This window comes from Zosterops lateralis (genome assembly GCF_965231275.1).
Source record: "Zosterops lateralis genome assembly, chromosome: 9".
NCBI lineage: Eukaryota > Metazoa > Chordata > Aves > Passeriformes > Zosteropidae > Zosterops > Zosterops lateralis.
In genome coordinates this window covers 18,731,091-18,748,401 of record NC_139769.1, presented here as the reverse complement: position 1 = coordinate 18,748,401, position 17,311 = coordinate 18,731,091, and the positions used below count along the sequence as shown (strand labels likewise).

Here is a 17,311-nt window from a genome sequence, read left to right as displayed (position 1 = left end):
TAATAAACAGTATCTTAATTTATTGTAGTAACATTGTTTAGGAGAAACAATGGCACACTGAAATTGCAGCTTTCAAGTCTGAGGGAGGAGATGCTGGAGCAATGGTCACATATTGTTTTGTATCTGGCCTTTCCAGTTTTTTGAGGTGAGGCTAGAAGAGGCACTTCTGACCTCTTTTCTTTTGGATTCTTTCTCCCTGACCATCTCAAGTGACCTTTCTGAGAACAGCATCATGAGTCTGCCTGGTCAGTGAAGCTTGAAAAGTTAACTTCTGTAGAGTCATTCTCTTTGACTGTGTTACTCAAGTGTCAGTACAAGGTGCAGTCTCTGCTTTTCTCTACTTGAAAGCTTTTATTTGGTCATTTGTTTCCTGGTTCTCAGAGGCACTGGAAGTGAGGATTAATACTGACACGGTTTGTTACTGTGTAGTTTTACTGCTGGTTTTACGTTGGATACGCGTATTATGTACAAGTAACATAATGTGAGACAGCTCAGAATAAGTTGCAGTTTTAGACCAAATGCCTCCATGCATTGGCTTTTTAAAGTGTTTTAAACTCATTTTGAATGACACCTGGATTCTTTGCAGTAATGCTTACAGTGTAAAGACATAAGGTATATTAGAAGAATGACTTACAAGTTAATATGTTCAGGAATGGGCATTGCATTTTTTGACTTGTCTTTCTGATTTATCTGACCTATTAAACCTCTTTCTCAAATATTTGGTACTGCTTCCCTGTAAAATTGGATTGTCTTCCTAGTTTTGTTTTATTATTTCCTTGGGACAGTATTCATAGCTAAGACCTATTTCTGGACTTTAGATGAGGTATTGCTCCTAACCTAGAGTGCCACAGTTTTCACAGCGAATCCAGCTCCTGTTGAAGTTAGTGGGGTTGCTACCTTTGATTTCAACTGGAAAAAGTTAATAACCTTAATGTATTTCATTTATTGGCAATTATACTGTAGCCTAAGGTAATGGAAAGAAAGGTGCTCATACAGAGGCCATTATTAGTACGAGTGGAGCTACTTACATGATTACAAAGAGAGCTATTTTATTTTGAAGGTCATTTTTAATAAAAAGCTTAGAATTATTTTATTGAGCTTTCTACTTAAATTTATCATTATGAATCAAATACTAGATGATAATAATAAACATAAGTAATAAACCAGTTGTGTGTATGTTTTGTAGACATACATATTTTGCCACAAAAATCCAGAAAACAATTTTTGTGGAATCTTACAGATAATAATCTTATGTACGGCATGTTTTTCTCATCACTTTTTTAAAACACAGGGTTCTTACACTGTTCCAGTGTTTAGTCCTCCATTTTCTGTCGTTTGATGGCAGTGGCAATTCAGTGAAAGTGGCTTTCCTTGAACTGATTTCAGGGATAATGTATCTGCAAAATGTTCTCTGGCCTTGAGTAGAAGTGAGCTTGAAGTAAGACAGTGGGAAAAGTGAGAAATACAGATATTCTCCTCCTTCTGAGCCTCTGAGAACAGTTGGCTACAGTCATACACTGACTGTAAAACCACTACTTTGTGACCAGAATCTTTAAGAGATGCCTTTTATGTGATCAGATTTTATTCAAACAGGGATGAAAGACCGTTTATGCTGAATTTTGCAATTGGATGTTCATCCTAGATAGAAAAGTGCAGTTGCATAGATCACCTAAGGCTTTAAATATGCAGTAACATTGCTGTTGGAAATGATCACTGGTACGGGTGTCAGATGCATTGGTATTGTGTTTATCAATATGCACAGAAGGGTTAAGACACCAGTCTGCCTCACCAAGAACAATGTACAGTTTTCTTGGCCAGTGAAGAAACAAAGGGGTTCACCAAGGCCAGGTCATAAAGAACTGCAGTCTTTTCCACATGTCACTTGAAGTCCAGTGGAGGACTTCCTTGACACGGCTGAGTGCAGAGGTGAACATATATGAAATTCATCTTCTAATAGAGAAGATGGATCATAGAACTTTAAACATTTTGTTTTTCCTTCACAAATACCACAGTATTTTAAAGGTTGACGTTAAAGGTTGCCTGAGAAAAATGAAAAATTTTGATGTAGAAGTCTTTTTCAAACTGCTTCATGAAATAATTATATTTAACAACAACCTTTTTCATGTATCCATTAGAGATCAGGAGACTAAAATCAGTTGATATTTGGTCATATTAACAACTCATTTTCCTAAAGAGGTGTGTGTTTGTGTAGTGTGCAGTTCAGAAACTTTGCATAATGGCATCCTTGGTGTTTGTAAAAAGAAAATGAGAACAAAAATCTTTAAGAATTTCCTATGATAACCTTATCTGGAGTATTTGAGCCTAAAGTAGCTTCACAGTTTGAAAATGTGAATGTATGTCTTTAGAAGGCAGTTTTGAATTAATTTTTCTCTCTTCCCCTAGGGTTTTTTTTTAGAGGTAGTGATTTTCTCTAGATTAACTTTTTTTCACTAGTTTTTTGGTATTATTTTTTAAAATTAGAAAAGCTTGATGCATAGGCAAGAATTTTCATGAATGTCTCTTATCTGCTCCCTCTTGCAATATGTTCAGCAAGAATACTTGTGTCAGTATTGTAAAACTGCCAGCATTTAGGTAGTTTCAGAGCCAGGTGCCAGACACTTGGTTGGCCCCAGGCTGCCACGTTGGCGTTCCTGAGCGTGTTTTCCTCATGTCCTGGCCGTCCCTGATCGCCTGGAGAGCTGCAGGCAGAGCAGCTGTGTGTTCTTCATCTCCCAGCGGTAGGAAAGGCTCAGAAGACGGGGCAGGAGCTGTGGTGGCAAACACAGCGGGTGGAGCAGGCTTCATGACCACATGAGAGGAAAAAAATGAAGTATTTTTCACCCTGCTCAGGGCGCAGGGGGAGCCCGGCGGGGCGGGCACAGCTCTAGGCTGTGTGTGCCCAGTGCCCGCCTCAGTCCTGGAGCATCCAGCCCTGCAAGGCCTTGCTCTCATGTGCCCCCAGTCATGGGCTGGCCATCTGGGGATGGCACAGGGCCTTCTCTTAGTCACCTTGGGACAGCAGGGCCGTGCTGTCTCTAACTGCTTCTCTAAATGACCTTTACATACCCAAACTGTGCTCTGGCAGTGCGTGGTGTCAGCCCTGGCGCTGCTCTGCGGGGGCTTTGCCCGTTGGACACCACGGATGGGCTCCAGGGGAGCTGCCATTTGCACACATGGCCAGGTTCTTAGTTAAGGAAAAAGGAAGTTCTGAAGAGACTCTATACTTCAGAATATTTCATTTTTTTCCTCTCATGTGGTCATGAATGAAGATAATTCAGTGAATGATGAAGTTGCCCACATCTCTGTGGCTGTGTTCTCATTTGGTTCATTTCTGGCTTCCTGCTTTATAAAAATGCTTGGTTATTGTGTACCTCTTGCTTTCAAATACCAGAGAAGTCTTTGTGAAGGGAGCAGCCTTTACCATTGGGACATACTGAGAATGTCTACAATGTATTAGAAAGGGCAATAAAGAATATTTTTTCCTGTCAGAAGTAACATTACTGTTTAATAGAGTATAGCCATATTCCACCTTACAGAGAAGTAAGTAAAGCAGATAATATTTCACTATTAGATGTGCAATCTTTTACTGCTATTTTTCTTTTGTAAGTGGACATGACCAAATATATAAAATTTTAGTATTTTTCTCAAAAAAATATGGGGAGTACATATTTTAAATCAAAATTTACAGGCTCAAAAAGACTGAGTATTTTTTTTCAAAATCTTTCTGTAGAAAAGCAATTTTCTTTTCACATCTTTTCTGTAGACCTTTAGAAGCTTCTATGCAGTATGGTCCCATGCTGAATGCAAGAGGGGATATTTTGTATTTAATCAATACCACACGAATTTATCTAGGATTTATTTTTTCATTTTCCGCAAAGCTAGTGGTCATTTGTTACTATAGAAAATGTACTTCTCTGAAAATTGACCAGGGCATTTGCTGTCAGTTTAAGCAAGCAAGAAGCAATGAGAACAAGAAAAACACAAAGAAAATGGCCTCAAGGGAAAGCTCTGCATAATGAGCTTGAAATTGCTACTGCTGGAAATACTGTTGCTGCTTTTCCTGCCAGGGCTGTCACCTCACTCAACAATTTTAGCTTCAAGTGGAGAGCAAAGCTTTACTTTCAGCATCACTAAAGGCCAAGGTTTATGCTGCTGGATTTCCAAACTCTGAGGCCACTGTGCTCATTGGTACATGGGTGGCATTTTTACAGAGGAAATAGGCCAGGAATAGCCCATGGTCTCAAAAGTTAAAAAGACAAGGTAAAGAGCAGGAATAACAAAGCATACAGAAGCCATATTTTTAGAAGAGATCTGCACCACACTTAGTGGGAACTCATAAGTGAAATGAATAGGGAGGCAATGCAATTTAATTGATAACAATTTTCCTAGAGATACTTAAATAATTCCCAAGATTTTTAGCTCCATTTCCTACTTTCCCTTCTTGCCTGATCGGGAAGAACGAGGAAGGTCATTCTAGAGAGAAAAGCAGAGCCACGCACTGCCTGAGATGCTCATTCCCCCAAGGTTATTTCTTGAAGATGATCTCATGGAAGCCTTGGTTACTGTTCAAGTCATGCCTAAATGGGAGAAATACAATGAATGAAACTAATTCAGAAGAGAAATGCACAGTATTGTAAAATATTCTTCTTAACTTGATGAGTTGAGCACATGGATGAATATTTAGTGGTTTTTTCAATGCAGGAACCACTTTTCAGTGTTACTCATCTATCTGAGTGGTTGCTGTAGTTACAGCATAACCATGAGAATTGGCAGGGAGAGAATCGTGTATTCTATGACATTCCCTAGCCTGTGTGAAATATTTCTTGAACATTTGTGTAGCCTAAAGTAGGTGTTAGCTGGAACAGTCTATAACTGTACACACAGGATTTTTTTTTCTAATCCCAAATAGAGATTATCAACCTTACATTAAAGGATTTATCTTGTTTAACCATATTCATGTACCCTCAGATATCTTGTCATGCAAATGAATATTTAAGTCTTACTTGAGTCCTGGGGCTTTACAGGGAGTTACATGAAATATATGAGAATGTAGGTCATAAAGTAAACCTCATTAGGATTTTAAGAAGTGCAGATTTAAGGTCATTTATTTGTATAGGAGCTGGCTGTAAACCAAAGGAGACAGTAGGGGAAGTTTGTTTATGGAGTCAGTTTAGTGGAAAATCAACAATGTCAGAGCTGCTCTAGCTCTAATATTTGGAATGAGTCAGGCTTGACATTTCAAGTTGAAAAGAACGCAGAATTTAGAACCAAGTTAAGAATATACTGGATGGAAGGAAAAATTAGATTTTTAAATTGACATGCAGTGCTAAAACTAGGCACAGCTTGCCTGGAATCAGAAAAATGACTAATACAGAAAAAACCTGGACTAACTTGGGAGGAAGGAATCAATGTAGGGAATGTGTGCAAAATGTTGTAAGAATCCTGAGAAGAAAACAAGGAAAGGGCAGGTATTAGGTGGATGGCAATAGATGCAAAAACCTTATTACTAGTGTAAACATACCATGAAAATCAAACAGGTAATATATTATTATGGAGTTAAGAGGTGAAACAAGAAGAAATATTAATTTTAGAGCCCACCCCTCTCAAATTCTGTTCCTCACTGTCAAATGGATTGTCACATCACAGACAGGATATGATTGCCATGGGATAGTTCCAAGAACTTCTGTAATTTAATTTTTTGCTGGGTTAATATCTTTTTATGTGATTCCATAAGAGTAAATGACCATTCTTGACTTATTCCTTGTTATGTACACTGTGTTTTTATCTAAGTATTCTGCAAGTTGTTCATACATATGTTCTTCAGGATGCTGGAGAGCCTGCACTTTGTACTGTTAGACTTCAGATGAAAATTGTTCTTTTCCTTATATTTTGCATGCTGTAAAATGGAAGGATGGCCTTAGGCAAGGATGGCCTCCCTTGCTTTTAATAACTGTTAAAATATCTGTGAGCTAGGAATTATAATTCATACCTTTGAGAAATTTGTACAGTGATCTAAAGTAGTATGACCCTGGTAGAATAAGGTAAAAGATGCTTCTAATATCCTCTCTTTTTCATTGCAATCATATTTATATACCTGAGCTTATGTATTTTGTCCAGGCATTTATGTTGTCAGAACATTCAGATTCTCCATTGCAATCTTTCACTGCCAGTTCTGGAATATTCAAAAAACTTTTTGCCCCAAGACTTATAAAAGAAGTACACAAATAATTCAGTTAAATTAAATGTCATTTGTTGGCTGGTTGCAACTTGCATATGCAGTGGAAGGGGTAAGGGTGGTTCCTGTGCCAGCAGGAATACAGAAATTGCTCCTTCCAGGAATATACCAGGCATGCAAATTGCTGTAAAGTGCAGGGGGAATATTGCTCTCCTTTTCCTGTGCCCTGTAGAGCTGATTATTGCCAGTGATGCTGGAGAGAAGAAGGGGAAGGAATTGCACTGGAAGCGGAATTTCTCCTGGGATTTATTGAGATTGAAAAGGATTTTTCTTCCATTTCTTAAACATCAATAGGCTGATTATTGAGATGAGCAGTGCTTGTTCTGAGAGATGGAGGAAGGAGAACAGCTTCAGCTGAGCTGCCAGTACAGAAAAATAAAGAACCTGTATTTATTGCCAAATTCTAGAAGGATTCTATCGAAGCGAATCCACAGAAGCATAGAGATGAATGCCTTGTGTGCTCAATGACTCTTATTACTTCTGACAGTGGAGCACTAGGCCTTCTGTAGCAGAAGTTTTGTCTTTAGCCGAGTTCCACATCCTCCTGACCTTTGCACATACGTGCCCACCCTTAAAGTATTCTTGTTCAGCTAAGAACTTGCTGCTCTTCTCAGAACAGAGGATTTTCTTCATACAGGTCACCATCAAAGAGAGGAAATGTAACAAGGAAAAACCGTTGGCAGCAGCAAAGATCTAGATGCAGCCAATGAAGACATTGCTGGAAGTGAGGATCTCCTTTCCTGTAACTGAACAAGTAGTTCTCTCTTTAGTAAACCCCAGCTTCCCTACCAGCCAAGAAGAGAACTTTTATTCTTAGATCAGCAGATTCAGTCTCTGCTCAGAGCTGGAGAGTTGAGCTTGCTGGCACTCTTAGTGTTCTTGCAAAAGGTTGAGCCCTGTATCTCACAGATGCTTCCTTTATGCTGAATTCTGCTCTTTCCTGGAGTTTCAAAATCTGTGAAAATTTTACTGAAATCTGTTGAGTTTGGCAGAAAGAATTAAAGGCAGAATCTGACTCTCTTCAGGTTGCCTAGTCCTTGAGAGGAAAGGAAACCATTACTGTGACTCACAGTAAAATATTAGTGTTTCTGTTCTCATCTTTATAAATCACATTAAAACTGATATTTTTGTACATTTTTTCATGAGAGTTACAGGGATCACTGGGTTGAATTCTTCTTCTCATAATTTGGATGATCTTGAATTCAAGGTTGAATTATTTTTCATGTATACTGATCATTTGCTAATTATAGATGAGGAAATTCTGCTTCACTGGACTGAAAATTTGCTTGCATCACAGTAGAGAGAGGTTATTTGGTAGTTCATGTATTGAAATTTCTGTTTTATCTAAAAATTCCACTAGGATCTGAAGCCAATCTAAAGTAGAAGATAATGACTGTTTAGGTGACAAATTAAATTTTGCTTTTTACATACTTGCCTCCAGAGTTATTTTTGTTGCTTGTACCACATTATTTTTAAGTAACACTTTCATGCACAATTTTGCCCAAGGACATCTGCATAATCTACGAACAACCTAGGAAGGTCATTAATTGCATCTTTCCTGTTGACAACAAAATGTGCAGGTGAGCTAGTGCCCACAGATTATTTTATTTATTTTGTAGAACTGTTCAGACCTATTGTGATATATGAAAAGATTTATATTTTCCTGATAGGGCAAATGTTTAGAAAAACCTCAGCAATTAGTCAGATTAATGGCATTATTGCTTGTATTTGTGGAGTTTTAAGATTTCACTTTCGTAGTCTTCATTTTTGTTGATCAAAGTGTGATGTGCTTGTCAATAAGCTTTAACTTTTTCACATAGAGGTGTGGAAGGGCCTTGCCTGTAAGTCCCACAGTGAATGAAAGCTAGAATGCAATGGTCAGTATTTGACTATTTTGCTCTGCTTTTCATTTATCCCTGCCATAAAGCTTCAGTATTGTAGCTTTAGAAAGATACATGCTTAAAGTCTTGGCTTTGGCTATGAAGTCTCAATCCATAATTGTAGTGAATAAATTAAAGGTCATGCTTTGTTGTACAGGTAAATACATAAGCCAGAGAAGATATTTTACATCCAAAATATTTTTTTCTCAATTGCCAACCATAATGTGAATGATAGATAGACATGAGGACTTTATTTATTTTGGTGGAGTGAATGTGAAACAGGCCATTCTTAATGTTAAAATATCAGTGGTGACACTTTGTTCAAGCATGAAGAACAGAGCTAAAGCTGGACTTCATAAATTCAGCTAGCAAAATGTGAATCAAACCCTGTTAAGTACCTCCTGGCAAACCAAACCTCTGATCTGAACAGAGGTTCACATCAATAATCTCTGTTATGATTTTTTTTTCCCCCTTTCTCTCTACCATAGTCCGAAATTTAAAGCTCAACCCTGCGAAGTACTGAGTGTCAGTGAATGCCATGTGGGAACTGAAATGTTCAGCATCTTCCAGGATTAGGCCTTTATTTTGGTCCAGATCCTTGTGCATTATACGATCTATTGTTCTTGAACTAATAGATTTCTTCTTCTTTCCCCTCATCCTGCAAACTAGGTTATGTTATGTTGACTACAAATCCTGGTTGTAATAATTTATTCTCTTTTAAGGCAAATAAGGTAAAGCAAGCCATAAGGCATATTTCCCTCATAAGAAGATTAATGTACAGAACTTGGTTCACTTATACTGTCTTTTGTGCTGGTTTGGTCTTGTTTCTTTAAGATGAGATGTCTGTCTCTGTAATATTAGTGTATTTTACTTGCTGTAATCTGATGCACTATTTCTCTCCCCTTTTTTTCTCCTCCCCTAAGATTATCGTTGGAGAAACTGCAGTCTTTTGTCTACAGTTAGCTACAAAGGATTTTGAAAACCAAGAGAAAACAATATTAACTGGAGACTGTTGTTATATAAATCCACTGGTGCGCAGGACCATCAGATTCCTTGGTATGAGCAAAATTACTGCTTTCATTTTCTCAATGGTGAGAGTGATCAATTATGTATTAATTTTGACCTGGGGAAAATATTCAGATAACTATATAATTTTCACGTGTAGTCGTAACTCAGTTGCAGTTTTCCTTTTAGGTAGCAAATTGAGCTTTTTGGAAGTTTGGATTAAAAAACAGTTGCAGAAACAGCAGTAGAAGTAGAAAAAAATGGGACCACTAGGAAAAACAACCAGCAGGCCTGAAGTGGGGTGAAGTGGAGAAAGCTGATATCCTTGTATCTACAGCTGATAGTAAACACACACACCCCCCAAAGATGAAGACATTTGGATATAAATGTGTGTTTGAAGCCAAGCCATTTAGCTGCTTTCTTAGCCTGGATATTGTACTATAGTCTCTAGCAGAAAACTGTTTCTCTAGCAGAAAAAATCCATGCTGCATTGGTTTTGGCTGAAGCTCCCCCATTGACTTTAGTAGATATGAGATGTCATCTTTTCTACTTAGTTTGTTCTAAATATATATGGAAGGAGAAATCCCACCACTCAAAATGTGTATTGAACATTTCCAGATGTTGCATTTTAATACATGTAGGAATGCCATAGCAGGGCTCAGTTCTGCTGTTTGCTTCTCTCTCACGGTTGCATCTGAAGGAAACAGCTGGAGGAATGAAGCCTTGGGGCAGCTAATCCTGCTGTGTGCCCCAGTCTCAGGGGGAGAGAGGGCATGTGCAGCTGTGTCTCTGTTTGCAGTGTTTGTCTGACAACTGTGCCTGCCTTCACAGAGTGTGATTGCTCTGGGTAAGGAGACTGTCTTTTGTAGGTCTGGAGAAGGTGGGGAGTGATGATGAGGAGCTCCTCCCACTCCAGTTCTCTGTGTAATCAGTGCCTGAGTTTTCTTCCCACTAAGTGGTCCCTTCCTTCTTCGCAGAAGCAAAAAACAGTTTGGTAGGGGTGGCAGGAGTGAACAAAGGCCTCTCTGATGTTTCAGTGGATGAGGCGTTGCTGCCCATTATGTCACCCAGAGTGATGTGTCCACCTGTGTTGTGCAGTGCACACCCTTGTGACTGTCTAAAAGGCCCTTCTGTGAAGGGGCATGGCCAGGTACAATGTGCTGCTCACCAGAGTCTAGCACCTTGGGAAGAATTAACATTAGTGTGACATTGCTGGCCAGTCAGGATCCCAGAAATCACCCCTGGTCCTCTGGTTTTGCTAAGGAAAAAACCTGACCTGCATAAATGCATGTTTCTGTGGAATTACGTCTGCTCTGATGTTGATCCATTAAATTCTTCATAGTGCCCCATGAAATTGGGAAATTTGCCAGAACTCACCCTATATTCACAGTGAATTGGAGTATGGGAAAGGTACAGTGTTTTGCCCATGGAAATGCAGGAGGAAATCTATAGCTCAGGTGGAATTGGAACCAGCACCCACTGGCTTTGCCTGCCGGTCAGGCTGCTGTGCTTGCATGTTCTTCCAGAGCTCATTTTCTATTTACAAAAGGATAGAGAGGGACCTTAGAATAGCAGAAATCTGTTTTCTTTTAAGTAATCAGATACATGCATTTACATTCTAATGAATGAGTACATGGAGTACGTGTGCTTAATGCTTTGCTGGTATGTCTGATTAAAAAACCTCTTTAGCATAAGTAGTTCCTCAAATATATAAATCTTTAGCTAACTGTGTTGATACTGTGATGAATATGCTGTGCATAGAGATTTACCCAGTAGCAGGCAGATGAAGACAACTGGTGCATGGAAATATTGAATTATTCAGTACTTTAGATTCTTTACAGCTGCAAGGGGATAAAAAAAAGTTTGTCCAGTTTGTGTTATGACTTTACAAGTTACTTCTCCATCAGGGTCCCACCTTGGTTTTCAAGCAGATTTATCGGGTGAAGAATTTCCCTTTCGTCACTTCTGTTTAGTGAACATGGGCAAAAGTTAGGTACCAGTAAAGCCAGCCACCCCAAACAGGGGATGTGCATGCCTACAGGGCCTGGGAAAGCAGGCTGCTTGCACAAGGGGTGAGTGTTCCTACAAAAGATGGGAGAGCCATCAGGTGTGTGGGTACATTGCAGTGCTGCTGCTGCAGTTTTGTGGGGAAATACTATCCCCAGTGTGAGCTATGGTCTTTAGGTTACAGTACATGGGAGGATTTTTCATGTTTTTGAGTGGAAGAAGCTGGTATATTGCTGTGATAAATACTGTTAATTGTCAGGAAATTTAACTCTTTGTTTCCCTCTTTAGGAATTTACGCATTCGGACTGTTTGCAACGGACATCTTTGTAAATGCTGGACAAGTAGTAACAGGGAATCTTGCACCCCATTTTCTTGCACTTTGTAAACCCAACTATACAGCACTTGGATGTAAACAGTATACACAATTCATCAGTGGTGTACATGCCTGTACTGGAAATCCAGACCTTATCATGAAAGCCAGAAAGACTTTCCCATCCAAAGAAGCAGCACTAAGCATATATGCAGCTATGTATCTGGCTGTAAGTATATTATTTAATATCTCCATATTTTTGAGAGCAAATGGCTGGCGCTGTGAGGGGGAGGAGGGAGGAATGGGCAGAAGATAAGGCTCAAAATTGGCTGATTTTCTGCATGCAAACCTTCTGTGAGAATGATTCACTGGGCTTAATTCTGACAAGGTGTAGTGGTTTCTGAGCCTTGAAAGCCAAAGCAATGCTAAGAGAGGGCAGGTTGTCCATAAAGGGTTTGGTTTACTTTTTCCCCTTTTCCAGAGTGTGTGGGACAATCCTTTGCTGCATGCTAAGGAGTAAGGGTAGGGATTTCCACTGACTGGTGGTGGTACCTCTCTGTGTTTTAACCCAGTGCAGATCAATAGAATTACACATGTCCATATTCTTTGGTGAGGTGAAGCAGAAGGGTGAGCTATATGTATGTCTGATCTCTGCATGTTTCTAAGGATTCCTGTGTGTCTTTTGGTAGCACATGCAAAGTCGGTTTGGCTCTTATTATGCAATAAAGTGGGCTACAAGACAATCCACCTTTTTTTCCCCTATCTCCTCTCTTTTTACACTGCTGAACAGTGCTGGGATAAAACTTGGTGTTTACTACCTGAATCAGAGCTGTTGTATAGGTTGTAGAAGGGCAGGAGAGAGGACGAGTCACCATTTAATCTCACTCAAGTAACTCTGGCTTAGTTTAGAATGCATATCATTCCAATCCTAAGCAGGAGCAAGCACATCTTGTTCCTTTACTGAGAACAAGTGCTCCCCAGCACATGCCTATGGGAGTGTCTTACCTGACCTGTGCTGGTAATCACAGCCCTCTGCAGGCCTTTGGATGAGCCCAGGGCTGCCTTCATAGTGCCAGTGGGAAACTAGGCAGGTGTGTGTACCTTTGTGCCCATTACAGGAGTCAGCCCTTACATTACCTCAGTATTTGAACAGTGGCTTGCCCATAGATGAGTATGTGTGTGTATATGTGCACATGTGTGTGGGTGTGTATTGCTTTTGAGCACGCACCAAATGAGCCAGCTTTTGGTTTCTGATTGATTGGAAACTGATACTTGACAACATGGCAAAGATCCCAGCCCCATTCACAGACTGTGTCAACTCAGTGCTTGTGCACAGAGTTTTAGAACCAGTTGTTTAAAATGTGCAGCCCTGATGATAGCATTTACCAGCTTCCTTGTGAGCAATGTCTGTTTAAGAAATGCTGATCATCAGTTAGGGTGGGCAAATGTTTGCAAATAAGAGATGAACAATAATATTCTCTGCTAACTTGAGGCAAGTATAACTCTTCTACTGGTATTGTCTTTATTTGGGGAGATATCTAAGGATGAAACACTCTAAATTTGATGCAAGCTATTTTAGAAAATACTCAGAATTTTTCAGTTTAATTGCTCCTATTTTTCTCATCCATCTGTGAAGTTGGATTTCCACTGTTGCCATGAGTCAGAGTAACTAAGAAACCAGGTATTCAACTACTGCAAAGCAGAAAGTAAAACAGTATTAATACATTTTAAAAACAAAAAGTAGACATCAGTAAGGTTTAATACCAAATATAAGTGGCTTTTGACATGAGCCAGAATACTTTGTGCAAACCTTGTCTGTGGTCAGTATAAAAAATTAAAGATGCTGAGATCCATTTCATTACTATTTGCTCTTTCAGTAACTATAGAAATAAATATATCCTATGTCAGTATTGTCCTGCTGCATGGTGCTTGACACTGCTGTCATTTAACTAAAGCATTATAAACTACTCTCTGGACTTCTGAGTTACTATAGTAGCTTGTTACAATATTGGCAGGTTTGTTGTTTTGGTTTTCTTTTCTTAAATCCTATGGCATGACTCAAGCTAAAAATATTTTGTATGCTCCAAGGGAAGAAAAAAAATTTACAATGTTCCAATATTGGGGTCATGACCTTGCACTGCCATGATGTTTATCAGGATAGCTGGCTCTAAATAACAATTTTCTCATCACTGTTCACTGGAGTAGAAGATGTAAAACAGTAGCCTAGTCTTTGTATAAGCCATGCTACAACAGTTATTGAGAGCATGGACATAAAGACCTCCATATATTACTCACTGTTTCATTAGCATATAATCCTTGGTACAAAATGTGCTTTCTTTTTGGTTAACAGAAATTCTGGAGAGAGGGAGAGTTTATTACAGATGGAATCTTCCCTGGATTTTTCAGCTAGCTGTGCACAAAACAAAACCAGCTTAAAGGAAAAAAAAATGCAAAGAGCTGACCCTCTTGAGGTCCTTGCTCTCTGAGGTTGTGAAGTAAATGATTTTAGACTTGTGTGATTTCACCAATCAACCAATTTAGAAAGAAGGCTATGCTTTATCTAATAATTCCCCTATCTGGTTCCATTTAAGTGCAGCCACATCCTTATCACCTAGCATCTCTGCATATTGTCTTGTTAACAATAGCTTCTTTTTTCATCTGAGTTCTTGTGTCTTCCATTTTTCCCCTCTTCCCCCTTTTGAGAGTGGGTGGCTGCTATGGTAACTCAGAATTCCCCTCCTGCTTGAAAGTACAATAGTTTTCAAACAGTTGTTTTGCTGATATTTAGAGCTTTGTAGTGCTTGCTTCCATTGCTTCCACTACCTTTTAAGAGAGACTTAAGCAATGGAATGTTGAATGGCAGTGCTGTGATTAGGTGTTTTCTTTGCCCTGCTCCAAACATAGATGCATTGCCTTTCTTCTTCAGACTTTCAGGCTCATTCTTTCCAGTGTACCAGTGTTTTCAAAAGAGATCTTTTGTGAAATCTCTAACTAATCTTGCTGGTGCCTGGATTTTTCCTTAGGTGTCTGTTCTGATCTCACTGGAGATCTTTTGTTTGTTTGTTTTTGATTGAGTTGGGATAAGAAGCTGACTGCATCTGCTTTCATTTCTTATCAATATTACAACTCACCCTTTCTCAGATGGAACAATATTTACTATATAGGTATTAAGGCAAACAGTGCAGCTTTATTAAACAGTATATAATTTTATAAGCCACATTTTGATATGCATAAGCCGACATAGCCTGGACGATTAGAGGTAAGATTGGAGCTAAGTTTCGAAGCAGCTAAGTATGCACATACTTGGGATGTTTTCCACAACTGAGATGCAGGAAGTCATGAGTCTTTTTTTGGTAGGATTTCAAAGTGTTATATGAAGATTTTGTCAGCCTGTTCCCATAGATTTAAATATAAGAATTGTGACTAACAGTTGTCCTTTGATACTGCAGACCTAGGAGATTGGTCATAGCTAACTGTAATTACAGGGAAATTTTAATTCATTCTGTAAAGTTATGCCCTTTTTTTGTTGTTCTTATTGCATTGCACAAAAGCAGTTGGGTAGGGTAGCGTTTGAACTTTGTATTACTGCACACATTTCAGACTTGCTTTGGGTTTGTAATGATAGAGGAACTGGCTGTATGTGTTGATAGTTGACATAGCCCTTAAGTCTGTAGGCAGCTTTTGTTGCTTTGTACTGTGAACCCAGTCTCAGTTATGACTTCAGACAAAAGTAGCAGATTGTAAAGCCGAAAAATAATTTTTTCCTCTCATAGAGCTTTTCTTTGGCCCATGATCATGTTTTCTGCAAGGCTCTTGCTCCTGGCATTGTGCTGCATTTATTTTGCTGTTTAGTTCACAAGTCACTGGGAAGAGACAACAAGACAGTCTGGGTAACAGTGCTGGCAACAGGGTGACATTCTCCCCAGTGTCTCTCCTTGATCCAGTTATAGGTGGAGGTGTAGTCTCACCTGTCCTTTGTCTAGAAATGCCTGTTAGATTCCAGCTAAATGGGCAGCTGGGGAAGGCATGATAGGCCTCTCGGGCAGACTTAAGGGAGTATTCAGGAAGAAAAGGACTAACAGAGCCACCTCACTGAATTGACTTCGTTGTCCATTTTTTGTTAGGAAATTAAAGGATTCCTCTGGCTGCCTTTCAGGGACAGTGCTAGGAATGTGGAATTTCTTTTCAGTATCTGGTGCAGCAAGTATCCCTCAACACTGATAATAAAATGTAAGCCATGAGCTTCACATATTGACTATATTGGTTTCTTTCAGACCAAATAATAAAATAATATTACCATTTGATCCAGGAATATATCTAAAGACCTCTGTAAATTTCGTGTCAGTCAGCTCTTCATTACAATTCAATTCCTCAAGGAAACATCCTCTGTAATAGGTATATCTTACGGTCTTGGTGCAGTGAAAGATACCTCTTTCCTTCTCCAGTTGTTTTACAGTTACAGCTGTGGGGAGCTTATAGTGGGAAAAGTAATAGTAAGGTCCAGAATTCTAGAGCTTCCTTTTCCTTTTGTCAAGCCAGCCCCTGACTTTGAAAGCTAATTTTTTCTAGGGTGATAGATAATTAGATCAAAACCTAAAGAGAAAGCTGGAGGAGGCTTAAGAAGCACTACAAGCAATCTTCAGTGGACAGTTGCAGAAGGACCCAGATGATTCAAGAATATGATTTTGATTTGCTCTAGAAATAGTTTGACCCATTAATTATTACCAAAGGAAGCTGAAAAGATTTTAGATTGTCAAACAGGATTCTAACCAAGCACTGAATCTGTTTGTAGCCCACTATTTTTCAGCTTTTTGATATGAGTGTCTCTTTTCTTGTAGGTCTGATGAATATTGAAAAATCATTGGGTGGAACATTTATAACATTACTTATATTACTTAAATAGTTCAAGATTATATCTTTAATGCTAGCACATTGTAAAAACAAAAGAAAACATGAGATAATTTATGTTTGAAGTGCTGCCTGAGATGGGTGCCTGTACAATGATTTCTTCCTCATTCTTCTTGCCTTATGAGTCATTATTTACTGTCCACTGAGGGGACTGGTTTTTGTCAGTCTCTCAGGCCATCTAAATCAGGGAGGAATGAAATAGCAGACACAGAAGGGATCTTCTTACCCTCATCCCTGGGCCCCAGGTGATGAAATCAGCAAGGAAAACTGTCTTCCCTCCTGGCTGGAGTACCCAGCCTGATGTGTAGCTCGTGTAACTAAAATGGGATTCCGAGACCTGTTACACCTATGTTTGTGTGCAGAGATGATGGTGTGGGTGGGCCTAAAGATAGCTGAAAGATGCCTAGGAAAAGCTTGCAGCATAGCCCAGGAATTCACTTTGTCCTGCACTTTGCATACAGTTCCTGTTCTTTTCTTAGCATGTTTTGGAATGGTTTTATTTGTACTAGATTTAGGACAAACTTTGTGTGAGATTTGCAACCTTGCAGTTTTGAAATACTTTCCCAGTACAAGCTGAATGCCAAGGCTGTGATTGTTCCTTGCACTGTGGCCTGAGCCAGTCACATCAGAAACCTCACAGGTAGCTTGCTTTGTCTTTGGTGGTGATAGTGATAATTTCTTTCAAATTCATATTTTCAAACCCACTTCAATAAAAGGTTTTCTTTCAATTTATGAGGTTCTCTTACAGCTTCACTTCCAGTATCTTGAAGACTGAAGGTCAGACGTTTGTGCTTTTCTGAAAATCTAGTAAATATTATTATATTGTGTAACCAGGTAACAATCCACCTGCTTCCATGACTCTGCCGGTGTCTGCTTACTGGTGACAGCTCTATATATTTTAATACTAAAATCTTACTTCAGGAAAAAGGAACAGCAATAGCAGAAGTTCTTCAAGAGAAGATTTAC

General features: G+C 39.1%; 1 protein-coding gene across 1 annotated transcript in view; it reads left to right on the top strand.

The window, feature by feature from the left end:
- Positions 1 to 17,311, top strand: part of PLPPR5 (phospholipid phosphatase related 5) — a gene marked incomplete at its 5' end in the record, with an annotated part of 44,453 nt that overhangs the window by 11,772 nt on the left and 15,370 nt on the right. The window contains 2 exons of the mRNA XM_083867818.1: positions 9,039 to 9,171; positions 11,416 to 11,666. Coding sequence (XP_083723944.1) covers positions 9,039 to 9,171; positions 11,416 to 11,666 — 384 coding nt within the window. The remainder of the gene's footprint in view (positions 1 to 9,038; positions 9,172 to 11,415; positions 11,667 to 17,311) is intronic.